A 14,881-nucleotide genomic window follows, 5' to 3' on the forward strand; every position below is an offset into this window, starting at 1 on the left:
AGCCCTGGCCACCTTTACCATTACCTGAAATTGGTTGTAAAACAGAGTTATAGATTATTCATCCAACTTCAAAGGTATAATCTGTGTCATGGTATAGCCCATCACCTCATTTACATTCCTTACACCCCCAAAACACATCAAGCCACGTATCTACAAGCGAAAGGCTCAGATATAAGCCCTGGCCACCTTTACCATTACCTGAAATTGGTTGTAAAACAGAGTTATAGATTATTCATCCAACTTCAAAGGTATAATCTGTGTCATGGTATAGCCCATCACCTCATTTACATTCCTTACACCCCCAAAACACATCAAGCCACGTATCTACAAGCGAAAGGCTCAGATATACAACCAAAATAAGATCTGCATTCCTAATTTAACTACGGTTTCTTAATCAAAGGCCATGTTAAGCATTCTGTAATACTTTATGATACACAAATACAAACAATTTTCTAACTCTTACCATCATCTTTGAGAATATACTATGATATTTTACAATCTACAGGATACAAGCCTGATATCTCAGGATAACCCTCCATGGTCCAAAATTGCAGATCCTTTTGCTGAACTAGGTGCATCATGGTTAAAAAGACTTCAATTATTTCTGAAGCTAAAATCTGACATTACAAGTTGCTGGCATTCTTGTCGCCATAGAATTTCGTTGAACTCGTCAGTTTAGGCATCAAGCTCCATAGCCCCTTTCTGTTGCTATATCAGCTTTATTTCATACTAGATCGTTGCTTGAAGCGCTGCCTGCCAACAGTTGATTTTTTTCTCTGTCTCTCTCAATGAATTGTAACGATAGATACTTTATCTGTAGACTCTCTCAATGAATTGTAACGATAGATACTTTATCTGTAGACTAGAGCATTAGATGATTTTTTTTCCCTTGATAATTTTGCATATACTATATGTTACACCACTTATAGATGTTCTTTTCCACAATTGAGGAATTTGCATGGTGCTTGGCGATGGTACCTATTTAAACTATGTGCGTTTCTGCAAAGGAGTTTTTGCCACACATATCAATTGCGCTATTCTCGTAATATCCATCAAAAACATGTATCTTGCTGTTGATCCAATTATTTTAACCCTTAATTCTGTATTGTTATTATTCCAGGACATGTGAGATTTGTGGCTCCACAGCGAAGAATGTGGGAAACCCTGAGCATTTGAACGAAGCTTACAGTCATATTGTCGCATCAGCACGTCCAAACGAAACCTGTAGATTTTGGCGAGGACATCGCTTCCTCAACCTCCTGCTCGCTTGCTTAATATTCGCCTTTGTCGTCTCCTGGCTCTTTCGCTTCAATACCTGAAGTTGATCCCTGCACAAAAAGCACAATAAAAATAAGAAGTGTTGGCCCTTGGGAGGCAACAGCCTTTGTTGCATTGTCGAAATACGCCAATAAGAAAGATGTCTGGGTGAAATTTTTGGTTCTGTCGGTTCGTAGTAATCTGTTGATCAACTTGCTGTGAGTATTCTATATATGCGAGCGAAATTGATAAAATGAGGATTTAGCAACTCAACCAAGAACTAGTGTTCTGCAGTGACGTTCATCTTAATTTTAGTCCCTTGCTTTATTGGTTACATGCGGTTATCTGCGATCTCTTTTGATGCGTATCTTGGTGTGTGATGGCAGCATAATTGTTATGCTACTCAATTCATCTACCATATGTTGAAAAGTACCGGCATTTTTTTTTTTTTTTGATTTTTTTTGAAAAGTGACGACAGCGGTTACAAATTAATCTTATAGAAGAAATTTTCTAAATAAATTCATTCATTTTTTTTTCTAAAAATAGATCCTCTTGAGTTTTATTTATAAAAATAGACTCATTTTATCTTAATCCGGTTCCTAAATAGTCGGGGATACTAACCTCGACTATTTAGGAGGTTGTAAACCCCCAATTATAACTCTAAACCCTAACATTCTATGCACTAAATAGTCGGGGTTGATAACCCCGACTGTTTAGAAACCGGATTAAGACAAAATTGGTCAATTTTTAAAAAAAAAAACTCAATGAGGCCTATTTTTAGAAAAAAATTATGAATGTGTTTGTTTAGAAAATTTCTTCTAATCTTATGTTGTCTTTCACTCTTATCTTTGCTAATATTTTCGTTAAGTTCATTTGTCCGTTGAATCACGGAAAATGATTTTCTAAAATGACAAGTAAAATTTAGCTCGCGGTTAAGAATTCATATACCAATAGAGGTTTAATAAGATTGTCATTTGTGATTAAATTTAATTTCAGAAATAAAAAGATTCCCTGAAGTGAATAGAGAAACTCTTCGTTCCAAGTTGACCGGGAGCAGGTAGCTACAGCGTGCCCGGGTCGGGTTCGGGCCGAATGATTTTGGGCCCAATAGTCCAAGCCCACTACTGCCCATTCGTCAAGTAACCAGTTTTCATGCCGCCTCTTTAATATAAAACCCTAGGTTCCCCCCTTCTCCAAGATTTCCCTTTCCTTTAGGTTTCTTGATTAGGTTTTACCGGAATAAAGACTTTTCCTAATGGCTGCCAATAATGGTTCCCCATCGAATCTTCAGAAAGAGGAGGTATGCAGTTTTTTGACAAATATTTCTATTTCCTGTTGTTGTTGTTGTTGTTTTTTTCCGCGGTTCTTTATGAACGAATATTTCTAAGCTTTTTACGTGAATTTATTATTTGACTCTCAACGAACAGATCCTAGGAATGGCTGAGAGAGAGATGGAATACAGAGTAGACCTCTTCAACAAGTAAGATAATTTTTTTTTTCTCATAGGTTCATGCCGAATCATTAATATTTTGTCAGGGATGGAGCTGAACTGGAATTGAACTAAAGCTGAAACTGGAGCTGGATCTTGCTCCTCGATTGTACCTCCTAACCATACTCTTGCTATGAAGAACCTGTAAAGAACAGAGAAAGGAAGGAAAATAGAGAGGAAATAGAAAGAACTAGAGAGAAGTTGAGAAAGGGGAAGATTAAGATTGAGTCGAGGAGAAGAAATCAATATTTTTCATTCATGTTGATCTCTGCTTACATTTCTCCTTTTATACTGTCGCTAAAACAACAAAACAAGAAAACGTGCACAAAACGTGCACAGACTCAAAACAAACAAAACAGACTTTAACTGTCTGTAACAACCTTGGTTAACTGTCTGTAACAACCTTGGACATTTATTACATCCATCCTGAACTTAAAAGTATTGCAAAACAGACCCTCCCAAGCCTAGGTTCAATCTCTTTCAGTGCTTCTGTTTTCCAACTTCCTGTGCACCATTTCCAGCTCCAGTTTCAGCTTTAGTTCAATTCCAGTTCAGCTCCATCCCTGACATATTTTGAGAAATTGTTTTGATAGTAAAAGAGGAAGTAGGTTGTGCCTATATAAGCTCATCATGCCTCACGTGATAATGCTCAGTTTAAGTTAGTAGGGGTGTGCACTAGTAACAGAAATCTTGAAATTTGCAAAATCCATCGGACGACTTGAAAATTTTAGCACGTGTTTCAAGCATTTTCAGTAAAATCGAATTTGGTGACAACCTGCCACGATCAATTTATGTAATCATCAATCATGTAGCTATTAGACTGTAAGCTGATTTTAACTCTTTTTTTTTTTAATATCTGTTGCAGGCTCACCCGCACTTGCTTTAATAAATGTGTTGAGAAAAGGTACACGCTGAAATTTATTGTCTTTCAATCTTTTTGTGTGTAGGTTGAGTTTTGCTACAGGGACCCAAAATATGGGACCAATTGATGGGACAAATGAGGTGTCTCCCTCTTATTGGATAATGGGTTGGTCATCATTAATGATGGTCAACTCATTATCCAATAGGAGGGAGACACCTCACTTGTCCCCTCTATTGATCCCATATTTTGGGTCCTTGAGGAATTTTTCGTGTAGGTTACTTGGGTCTTTTTTCCTTTGATTAATTATTATCTCCCCAAGTGTAACCATATTTTGCATCTTTGATTGTAGATAGGAACATCTAATTGAGTTTGAGCATGAGAGAATTCAAGCACCCTTGTTTCGTTTTCTTTTTCCAGATATAAAGAAGCTGAGCTTTATATGGGTGAGAACAGTTGTATTGATCGTTGCGTCTCAAAATATTGGCAGGTAAATAGCTATGATAATATATATGGGTGAGAACAGTTGTATTGATCGTTGCGTCTCAAAATATTGGCAGGTAAATAGCTATGATAATCTCCTTCTTAGATATGGTTGCTCATGATCGTTGCGTCTCAAAATATTGGCAGGTAAATAGCTATGATAATCTCCTTCTTAGATATGGTTGCTCAAGATTAGAAAGTTGAAAAATAGATAAATGGGAGATAAATCAGGAAGGATTTTGACCAGATGATACAAGGTTCTCTCATATATGATGTGGCGATTGATTGTTAGAATTTGCCATCTTTTTGAGGGCTTTAAATTTTCTTTCCTGCTGTTCAAATCCTTGCTAATGAGGTTGTACTTTCAATTGCTTCAGTTGGAATCTAGAACTTCATTTCCAGTCTTCATTCTCTCATATATGCTACTTAATTTGGCATTTGGACCTGAATTAAAATTTCTCAGCTCATTTCTCAAACTTTCAGCTGGCTGTCATTTTACCCATTTCTAGTAACCCTTTAATGTTAACTGAAAAACCTTTCTCGGGGAAGAATTTTGGTTGTGATGGAAGGTCAGGAATCTCTGCTCAATCCTGTATTCTATACTCTTGTATTTCTGTAGACAATCCCTGGACCATGAGAGAATGTGGCAACTTTAAGTGGGAATTTGATTACTTCAGACGTTTCTTTGGCGGGGGGTCGTTGCCAATTTCATTTCCCCCGAGTTTTAACTTTCGCTCATGTTTGCAGGTAACAAACTTGGTTGGGCACCTCCTCAGTAACAGTAGACGATAGACGTAAAGAATTGCAGCTTTCTTCAGCAATCAAATTAGATTCGAGTAGTCTGCTTAACTGCTTGGCCATCGTGACTTCCATTTGTATCGCTACCGCGATAGCTAGCTACAGTAACTACTTGCAAGCCATTTTTACATTTGAAAGGAAAAGTAACAAATCTTATGTACGAACGAGCTCTTATTCCATGTTTTCTCGTATATTCTGAATGTTGGGCGTTCATTAATTTTGGAGGCCTTGTTTCAAGACAATGCTCACAGATATTCGAGTTCCTTAAATGAATATTAGGCGATTGTAGTGTAATTAAGAAGAAGAAGAAAAAAATTGCTAAGACATCTATCTTCGGAAAGGCAGGGCAAAGCACAAAAACAAAAAAAAGGCGCTAGTGAATTGATTACAGTGCGGTAAGCTGAAAGCATTCATGGTCAATCTCTACTACGTTTATACTCTAAATTATCTGCAAGCTAAGTAAAGCGGATTTTGACGAATCCAAGCCTGCATGCAAGCCTGCAGCACATCACCGACCTAGGATTCAAGCTGCCCATCATCATTTACGCGCGCCACTTAAACTTCTTCAAAATGGAGATTGTTCCCATTATCCTGATTCTTCCCACTCATTTGTATTCTCTGTCTCTGAACATAAATCAAGAATGATATTTAGACCACCAAATAATAAAAAATAAAGAAATTGGGTTTTTTAAAAAAATAGAAAAAATAGAAAACAAGAGCAAACTTTTCCAAGTTTCCTTTCAACATTGCAAGAGAATGCCACTGTCTATAATGATTTGGAAGAGGTGTTGTACCCTATCAGCAGTATCATTCAGCAGCTGCTTGTTCTCCTCCTTAGTTTTGTCTCTGTTGTTCAGGGGCAACAATGATCCACTGCTGCCAGTTCTGTCAGGCAGTTCTGCAAAAAAAAAAACATTATTTTTATTTTTATTTTTAAAGCCGCATGTGTTAGTTTTTTAAACCATGCGCGCAAGCTCGCACGCACGCACAGAGAGATATATAGATGTTAAACTGCACACAAGAACATAGTTTTCCTACTGAGGCATCACAGAAGTCTTTGCTTCCAACGCCAACTGTAGGAAGAGGATAAGCAACTGTGCATCATTATGAAAGAGAAAGCATAGCCTAAATCATTTCCATCTCCAGTTCATCTACGGCATGCACCTAGGTTTTTTACTTTCAAGAAACTAGAATCATTGAAGCTCGCCATTCAGTTTATATGAGGAGAAACAATTTCTGACCAAAAAAATGAAAGAGAAAGTGGTTGCTGACTCTATCTTCGAATGGACAAAGAAAAGCATATATCTACATTCAGGTTGACAGTATGCAGGTAACCAAAACCATATGCTTCGGAGACTCATATGAGAAACAACACGTTAAAAAAATCTTAAAGAAGAAAAGCAAACAAACCTGTTAATTTCTGGTCAATAAAAAATACCACCAAATTTACAGTGTACCTGGAGTGAAGACATGCTAAATGATTGAAGAGACACAATATATGATAAAGTCAGAAACCAAAATTAATCAATAAATTTTCCACCGTACCATGCAACAACAACGTCCACTGAGTAATGCTTGCGAGACGCAATTATAAGTAGGCTCTGCATGATGGCCATCAACCAAGAAAGTGTCTTGATCAACCTGCATGCAAACTTTGAATAACTTTGTTTTGTGCATCTTGCTTTAAATGAAAGATGATGTAAGAGAAAGTTGAGATGCCTATTAGAGAAGCACGCAGTATTAACTATGACCTTGAACTTTCTTTCAACTTTTACCTTACAGAGCCATACTTATTGTATGTCCGCACAAATACCAGGGTAAATATCATGTGAGATGAAAATATCAAATCACCGCATCCGTACATAACTCCTTGAGGAACTGCAAGAAGGAGCACCAATGAATGTCAAGATAACAGGACAATTCATCTTTCTGAAGATCTGAAGCCCACAAACTGAGTTGCTTACAATTAAGAAGAATTACTTCAAGTATATTTTCAGGTGGTGGCAATCTAGCAATTTCTGAGCCCTGCACGATATTAACAGGTTATTTGATTTTAAGCAGCTGTCGTGAGATGCAATTGATGAATCATGTTCGGTGGTCTGAAATATAGAATATTATCAAAGAAATTAACAGAAGCAAATCCTAGTGAAGCTTACATACTTCACGGCAGTGATAACTAGGGCCAGGAAGATGTGTAGAATAGAATGTAATGATCCGCAAGAACTGAGAAGTCTGCAGGAGTCATTTCTGTTAGATTAGAGCATAATGAAGATACCTAAAGACATAAAGGGATAATGTCCAAGAACTTACAACTATACAAGCCAATACCCTACGCCATAATAGAACCGTGTAGAAACGTTTGGTTTTATAAACAAAAGGATGAAACGTCCACTGCAGGAATTAAAAAGATGAATGAGAAAATTTTAACAAGTCGATGAACAGACATAAGATAGTGGACAAAGGGCATACCAATATAAATGGGAAAAAGATGACGGAGAACGAAGTCTCACTGATGTAAAATTTCTCTTTTCCAAGCTCCTAAACAAGAAAATAAACACAACAAACTAAATGACATCCCAAGTAAGAGAGGAAAGAATATCTTTGTCCCCTTAAATAGCTTCTTCAACAAGTTACGATTAATTAATCCAGAAAATATGTTATCCGTTAGAGTAATTAAATACCGGGAGGAGAATGAACCCAAGATCTTGGAGAACAGGCCCAGGTTGATGTAAATAGTGAACTCCATGAACAGCCAGACCATGAATGTACTAAGAACAGGCAAAGTCAAGACGTTGATGTAAATAGTGAACTCCATGAACAGCCAGACCATGAATGTACTAAGAACAGGCAAAGTCAAGACATAAGTATCTAATTTTATGCATGCATTGTCAACGAAAACATTTTTCTAAAAGAACATGATGTATATTCTGAGAGAGAGAGAGAGAGATTGTGAGATAATTATAAGCAAAACAATGAATATTTTCTTACTGGAAGGAAACAGGTAACAAAAGAATCACATAGCAACAATATAATAAATGAATCATAATATTTCAGCATATGCTTTCGTGTGTGTGTTCGTGTGTGTGTGCGCGTGTGTGTGTTCGTGGAAGGAAACAGGTAACAAAAGAATCATAAAAAACAAACGAATAATATAATTTACTATAAATATATATCTTAATTGAAGAATATGGTCAAATTGCTTCTACTGCAGAATATTTTCTGACAATCATCTAGCTCTACAGTGAAAGGTATTTGTACATGAACATGATAATTCTTTAAGAGTGATCATTCATGAAGAGGCTGTACAACGGCAATTAAAGGGCTGGAAGAAGGAAAATCCAGATAAATTATTCACCTCCGTTAAGAATTTAGATCAAGAGAAGAGGCTTCATAGATTAACCCCATCTTCTTCTATGGTCAGAACTCGGATGCATAATTAATGCCCCTCAGTCAAAATTACAAAGTTCCAGGGCAAAAAAAAAAAAAAAATTGGTGTAAAAATTAGATGCCATCAAATTGACCATGCATCAAACATTACCCCTATATGTAAAATGCTGTTCCTACAAACATGACCGAAATTATTCCTGTTGCATTGTCAAAGACTAACACATTTCGTCAATGCCAACTCAACAAATCCCAAATGCTTTAAAAAAAAAAGAACCTAATCAGATACCTCGAATCTATAGCAGATGTATACAATAATTTACACAACTCCAGTAATTTTACCTTCAAATGGGCTAAATCAACATTTTCACCCTCTGATCTAAATTCGGATTAATCTATAATGTTACCTGAAATATGAGACCCGCGAGCACAAGTTTCCAATTCCCCAGAAATATTTGCAGTTCTACAGTCACCTCTGTCGAAATCCTCCTCCACAGCTGAAACCAGAACCAAAAACACAACTAAAATCTGTCCCAAATATCACAATTTATTCGTCGACAGAAGAAAAAAATAATAATCAGGAGGAAAACAAAACCTTGGTAAAAAAGCGAGCAATATACATTGTAATTTCTATCAAGGGCAACCATCATCTGGCAGTTAATTCCCAAATCATCCTCACAACAACGAAAGCAAAGGAAAAAAAAAAGGAACCAAATAGAAAAAGGATTTCTTTTTGTTTTTTCTCCAACAACCGCTACCAACTCCAACAAAGAAATCAACAATAGAGAATTCCTCTCAATGGCGATCAAGGATAATCAAAATATTAGGGGGACGGATTTCTTCGGGGTTAGGACGCGAGTCGTCGTTTAAAGAGGAGAGAAGGTTGGACGCACGTACTCTATTATTTAATTATATATCTACGCAAATAAATTATAATTAAAACTTAATTCGGTTCGAGTTTTGTTTCTAATTATATATGCTGGATTTAATTAATGGATGGTTAGGGAATTTAGTTCATGCGTAATCGAAGGAGATAAGAGACCACTTCCAACTGCTTCGTTGCGTAGCGGAATCTACTTTCCTTTATAACTAAAGGAAAATCTCTGTGTGAACAGTAATTTTTTTTAATATCCAAGTATTTTTAGAACATTTAATAGCATCCGTCCGTTCATAAAGCAATTAACCTCAGAAAACCACAGCCGTCCATTGTAAAAATCCATTATTAATTAAATCTCTCACATCCGTCCATTGTAAACGTAAATCGTGTTTTCACAACCGCCCATTTTTACCGCCATTCCTTCAAATTTGCCACGTGAGAGAACTTCGGACACGTTGCGATATCTTCCCCACTCACGAAAGCCACGTTGCTCAACTTCCCCACAATCAACTTGCCGGTTGCTCTGTTCCCCTCTTCTTCCCTATTCCGTCTAAAGAAATCATGAAATCCCCTCTTCTTCCCTATTCCGCCTAAAGAAAAGATTAAAGAAAAGATAGAGAGGATTGAGTCCATCTTCTGCGTCGGTGTGAGAGATTTCTTCTCCAGGTAAACCTTTGCCTTGATTTCATGATTTCGTCACTGAGTTTGATAAAATTGATTTCAACTTCCGCCTAATAGTTCATGATTTCCTCTTCCGCATGGTGTAATAAACTTGATATTGATGCTGTAATCATCACTGAATTTCCTTGCTTAATCGAGAAAAATACGGCTCAGTATGAATGAGTTTTATGATTTTGATTTTTATGAATTTGATTTAGTATGATATCTTAATTCCTTTATAGATTTTTGATCTCATGTTGTTCACATGATTTATGTTTACTCTCTTGAATTCGGAATTCAATTGAAAGAATTAAATAATAAAGAAATTTAGTCTATGAATACGATGATAGAAGTGAAAAAAAAGTCTTCAGCGAAACGGCGATATCCGCATTCAAGAAGAGAAGAAAAACGTGGGGCGCATTTGTTTCATTTTCATAAATTTATGGATATAAGTTTTCTACCATAATATCTATTTTCGTAGATTTCTATGCATATTCCAGAATTGATCTTGTTTGTTTGTTTCACCCTTAAAGCAAGAGGAGAAATGCAGTTCCTTCAAAATCTATAGCTTGGCACACACCTAAAAATAAAGGGAACCAATCTTTTAGGAAAAGGAGAAAGAAAGAGACAGGTCGTAAAAAAAGAAGAAGATACAATTGTAACCTCTTCATAACATTTAGTTGCCAAAATATTAGACTTCCACGTCACTTTCTATCAAAAACCTCTGATCTGGTCATCAAAGAAATGAGCCACTTTCGGGAGTTTTAGATTACCGAGTTTCCATAAAATTTATGCAAACAAAAATATAATTTTCTAGGAAACAACCACTTTGACACATCCAACCCATTTTCAGAAACGTCGTAGTCTAGATTTCCAGATCTGTTAGCGATCTCAGAACTATTCACGCCGAGTGCGAAAAGGCCACGTGTGTAATTAATTACATGGTAACGCAGGGCATTAGTGTGTAATTAACCCCTTAATTAAAGTACATTTCAATTCTATTGATGCTTACACTCTGTTCTACACAAATAGTGAAATCATATATAAAATTATAATTAATTTATAAATAATTTCAGATTCCGCCTGATAGTTCAAGCTAAATAATTGAGTGCTCGCTAAAATTGAATGAGAAATATCTATACTTTCCTCGATATGTTTATCTATCCAGTTATGAATTTCCTGAACATGCACATCCATATCCCACATGCACAACATGCATAGTGAATTCAATTTCAATTTTCATGTCAATAAATATTGGATTATATGTACTGCCTTTTCTTTGTCCAACTGTGTTGAAATGAATTATAAACAAACTCATTATAGGAAGGTTATGAATTTTGTCGATATGTTTAGATGAATAAAACACAGATTATGACATTCTGTAATTAGATTATATGTTGTGCGGCTCATATAAAAGATACTATTCCGCCTGATAGTTTATGATTTCGTTGAGTTCTGAACTATAACTTTCATAGTCCTACAAAAATTATATTCCAAACATTTGCATATAAACAAAATATAAAAACAGGTTCATTATTTTTTTCCATGTAAATAAATACTGGATTATATGTACTGGCTTTCTTTGTCCATCTGTGTTAAATTATCAATTGTCGTAAAAACAATGAGCATTGCAAGAAAATATGCTAAACTCATATGCATATAAACACAAACGCTTCAATGGAATCAATTACATTGGCATTATGCTTTATTTAATAATGTCATTAGGGTGTTATATTACTCTTGATTATACTATAATATTCAATTGTACCTAATAGAAATGGCATAATCTGAGTTGAATAGAACTAATTGTTTTCATATGTATCTATTCTACAGTGCAACATCGTGTTTTCAAAGTACTGATCAATATCTCAGCTCGTGAGGAGTTCATCATTGTAAGTATATATTTTATCTCCAAGGTTCTGTCGAGATTGCTGTCCTTTTTTATTTGTTTATGCCTTTACGGAACAATGGTCCGCTGCTTAACCAAAATTTTCGATATCAAGGAATGTATTACAGTCACCTGCTGCATTGCTTAGATGTTCAACTTGACTGTGTAAATACAATAATTCTTGAACATACGTAGTGTAGTTCCACCCTCATAAAAGCTGGTTCTGTGATACAAATTGGAACCGCCCAGCAAAAAATATTTAGCATATGTTTGTGATCCGTAGAGTGCCGCTATAATATCATTATGAACTGATGAAAGTAGGATGGATTTTATCCCACCTGTTTACTAGCATATATCATTATGTACACGCTTCAATTCCCTCCTCTGTGATTGGTTCATCTGCATTAAAATGAAGTAGATATGTGCAAATTGGAGCCTGCAGCAAGATAAATTATTACTGCCATATTGAAATTATGTGCATTGACTGTGATATTATGTGCAAATTTGATCAGAATCTTAGGCTGATTTTATAGTGCGACTACTGCCATATTGAAATGTGGCATGTATGTAGTGACTAATATCTAAGAAATGACATGCATTGTTGTAATGTATCAGTTCTCTGTTTCCTTTTTTTTTTTGCAAGATTGCGGTATCATTTGTTTGTTGCTAGCTACTGGCATATACTTTAAAATTTGTCCAGTAGGTTTAAGCTTGGGGGTGCATGAGATTTTTATCTCACTTGCCATTTAGTAGGAATTGATGTTTCCATGGGAAGAATCTTAAAATTTCTGGTGAGACTATCAATGTTACCTCTGCTTTAGTTGGTGTTGCTGGAACTGTAGTTTTTACTTCTAAGCTCATTGTTCTCATTTATATGGTTTCTACATAATATAACATTCAGATTCCTAGAAGGAAACTTCTGCACCGTCAAACTGTTGATAAAAGTTGATGATTCTCGCATAATGGAATATTGCAACTAACTAATTCATTGGTATAATAAGCCATATCGCAGTATTCACCAATCTCAATTGGTATATAAAGGCTATCCAGTCATTCTTTTTCCCCTATGTATTGCAAACTGAATAGTTTAGGCACCTAAAACAAGCTATTGACTTGCTTTTTTTAAACCACAATCCATGAATTTTATTTACTCATCCACGCTCATCTCCAGAGAATGTTTCCTGAACATGCACAACATGCACATCCATATCCAACATGGACAACGTGCAAATCGAATTCAGACAAAATTGTCATGTCAATAAATACTAGATTATATGTACTGTCTTTTCTTTGTCCATATGTGTTAAATTGAAATCTATATGTACTAGATTATATGTACTGCATTTTCATGTCGATAAATATAAATACTAGATTATATGACTGAAATTTATCCCATATCACTAAAATTTGATTCAAACAAAGTTATTTAAACTATTATTGGAAATTTAAACTTATATTGTAAATAAAAGTTAGAATATCGAAGTATAACTAACACTTGATGATTACTGTAATCTTGAAGTGTACTGTAGAGAAAATGGGATAATATCATTTGATATAAACTAATTGCCTTTAATTTTAGCTATTATGCAGAGCAACATCGTGTTTTCAAAAACACATTAATATCTCATTGTCGGAGAGGAGATCATCATTGTAAGTATTAGCAAATTCATATTCTTTTTTACCTATCGTGTTGAATTAAGTTGTTATAATGAGCTTTAAAAACTGAAACACGTATCTCTTTTCTATGTACATCTGTGTTAAATTTGAATATGCTTGGTTGATATTTGATTAATTTACATAGATGATTGGATTATGATTATCCAATTGTGTTATAGTTTTAGAAGTTGTAACACTGAGTAATCATAGTATCTATATATATTTAGTATGTTTATCTATTATACTGTAACTTATAACAAAGTATATTTATGATGAGGGTTTTGATCTTATTATTGTCCATAAAGCTTTATTAGTAAGATGTTGTCTATTGATATGTGTATATGTTCTTATATATATACATACACACATTCACGTGCACATAGAACTCATTTTCAGGATAATAGAGAGCAATGATGAGGACCCGAATACTAATTGTTCTGAAGTCATCAACGATGCAATGTTAGGTGTATGCAATACAAGACAATGCACATTCTATCACTATGTCATCTGTTGAGGATGTTATCCTTATTTGTAACACATCTGGAAGTGGATATACACAATTGTCATGTGGCATGACGCCTACACAAACATCTGATCCAGGTTCCTCTGTTGCTGAATCTAAGTTGACACAAGAAGTTGAACAGCATTTAATAGGTTTGTGAAAATAACTCATTTGATGTGTCAATAAATTATGTGTGTGTTAATGTGTGTGTTTGTGTGTATACCGAGGGGGTGGATAGATATATACATTTATGAGTATTATTTTTTTAACAGATAAACGCTCCAAAAGACAACGACAACGACAGAATGTGTATGAAAGTAATTCTCAAATGGTGAATAACAGGTATCAAAATACGATTATAGGCAATACTTCCTCAAACGTAGACGGCAGTTGTTCATCATCCCATACATCATACAAATCTAAACGTGTAAAATGTATATTGCCAAATGAAGGTATGACTGCAATCATCGTATTATTAAATCACTATGTATTACTTATACTATATAGTAATGAGAGATATTTTGTCTGAAGGTATTTTTAATGACATTCTCAACGTCGGGCCTCCCAAATTCACTTGTCCACATTGTAAGGCAATGCTTTGGTATGACGAAAGAGCTGAAAAGTCTAAAAAACCTAAGAATCCAACATTCTCACTATGTTGTCGTAAAGGGAAAGTTAAATTCCCGCTAATTCATCAACCGCCAGAATTCCTTAAACAACTCTTATCACCATCTGGAGGAGCACGATCTACAAAATTCAAACAAAATATAAGGATGTACAACTCTTTGTTTTCATTCACCTCGACTGGAGGAAGAGTTGATAATACTTATAATAATGGAGGGGGTCCTTATTGTTATCGCTTGAATGGCCAAAATCATCATAAGATTGGTTCCTTAAAACCTATACCGGGTGAAATTCCAAAATATTGTCAACTTTACATATATGATACTGATCACGAGATATCTAACAGAATGTCAGCAATTAATGGTAGTGCTGAATTAGATGATGCTATTGTAAGCAATCTACTT

General features: G+C 35.2%; 3 protein-coding genes across 4 annotated transcripts in view; 2 read left to right on the forward strand and 1 right to left on the reverse strand.

The window, feature by feature from the left end:
* Nucleotides 1–1,475, forward strand: part of LOC109848265 — a 56,363-nt gene extending 54,888 nt beyond the window's left edge. The window contains exon 3 of the mRNA XM_020417689.1: nucleotides 1,121–1,475. Coding sequence (XP_020273278.1) covers nucleotides 1,121–1,319 — 199 coding nt within the window. The 3' untranslated portion in view covers nucleotides 1,320–1,475. The remainder of the gene's footprint in view (nucleotides 1–1,120) is intronic.
* Nucleotides 2,245–5,155, forward strand: LOC109848540 (mitochondrial import inner membrane translocase subunit TIM10-like). The gene is made up of 5 exons (XM_020418096.1): nucleotides 2,245–2,557; nucleotides 2,685–2,737; nucleotides 3,612–3,650; nucleotides 4,026–4,095; nucleotides 4,836–5,155. Exons 1-5 carry the CDS (start codon nucleotides 2,513–2,515, stop codon nucleotides 4,878–4,880), a joined length of 252 nt encoding a protein of 83 aa, XP_020273685.1. The 5' UTR covers nucleotides 2,245–2,512; the 3' UTR covers nucleotides 4,881–5,155.
* On the reverse strand, nucleotides 5,141–9,293 carry LOC109848539 (phosphatidylinositol:ceramide inositolphosphotransferase-like). 2 transcript variants are annotated; one of them, XM_020418093.1, is made up of 12 exons: nucleotides 8,891–9,293; nucleotides 8,678–8,767; nucleotides 7,568–7,654; nucleotides 7,356–7,424; nucleotides 7,197–7,277; nucleotides 7,047–7,118; nucleotides 6,851–6,911; nucleotides 6,662–6,764; nucleotides 6,432–6,527; nucleotides 6,297–6,343; nucleotides 5,681–5,784; nucleotides 5,141–5,510 (listed from the first exon to the last, which is right to left on the reverse strand). In XM_020418093.1, exons 1-12 carry the CDS (start codon nucleotides 8,918–8,920, stop codon nucleotides 5,442–5,444), a joined length of 909 nt encoding a protein of 302 aa, XP_020273682.1. In that variant the 5' UTR covers nucleotides 8,921–9,293; the 3' UTR covers nucleotides 5,141–5,441. The 2 variants fall into 2 exon arrangements, with proteins under 2 accessions (XP_020273682.1, XP_020273683.1); XM_020418094.1 differs by having other exon boundaries at nucleotides 8,866–9,291.

The sequence above is a fragment of the Asparagus officinalis genome, chromosome 7 (genome assembly GCF_001876935.1).
Source record: "Asparagus officinalis chromosome 7, Aspof.V1, whole genome shotgun sequence".
Taxonomy (NCBI): Eukaryota; Viridiplantae; Streptophyta; class Magnoliopsida; order Asparagales; family Asparagaceae; genus Asparagus; species Asparagus officinalis.

Coding starts and splice junctions, on each gene's coding strand:
- LOC109848540 (XM_020418096.1), top strand. CDS start 2,513: ATGGCTGCCAATAATGGTTCCCCATCGAATCTTCAGAAAGAGGAG. Junction 2,738..3,611: donor AGAGTAGACCTCTTCAACAA/GTAAGATAATTT, acceptor TATCTGTTGCAG/GCTCACCCGCACTTGCTTTA. Junction 4,096..4,835: donor GCGTCTCAAAATATTGGCAG/GTAAATAGCTAT, acceptor TCATGTTTGCAG/GTAACAAACTTGGTTGGGCA.
- LOC109848539 (XM_020418093.1), bottom strand. CDS start 8,920: ATGATGGTTGCCCTTGATAGAAATTACAAT. Junction 8,768..8,890: donor CCCTTGATAGAAATTACAAT/GTATATTGCTCG, acceptor TTCTGGTTTCAG/CTGTGGAGGAGGATTTCGAC. Junction 6,912..7,046: donor CTAGTTATCACTGCCGTGAA/GTATGTAAGCTT, acceptor AATATCGTGCAG/GGCTCAGAAATTGCTAGATT.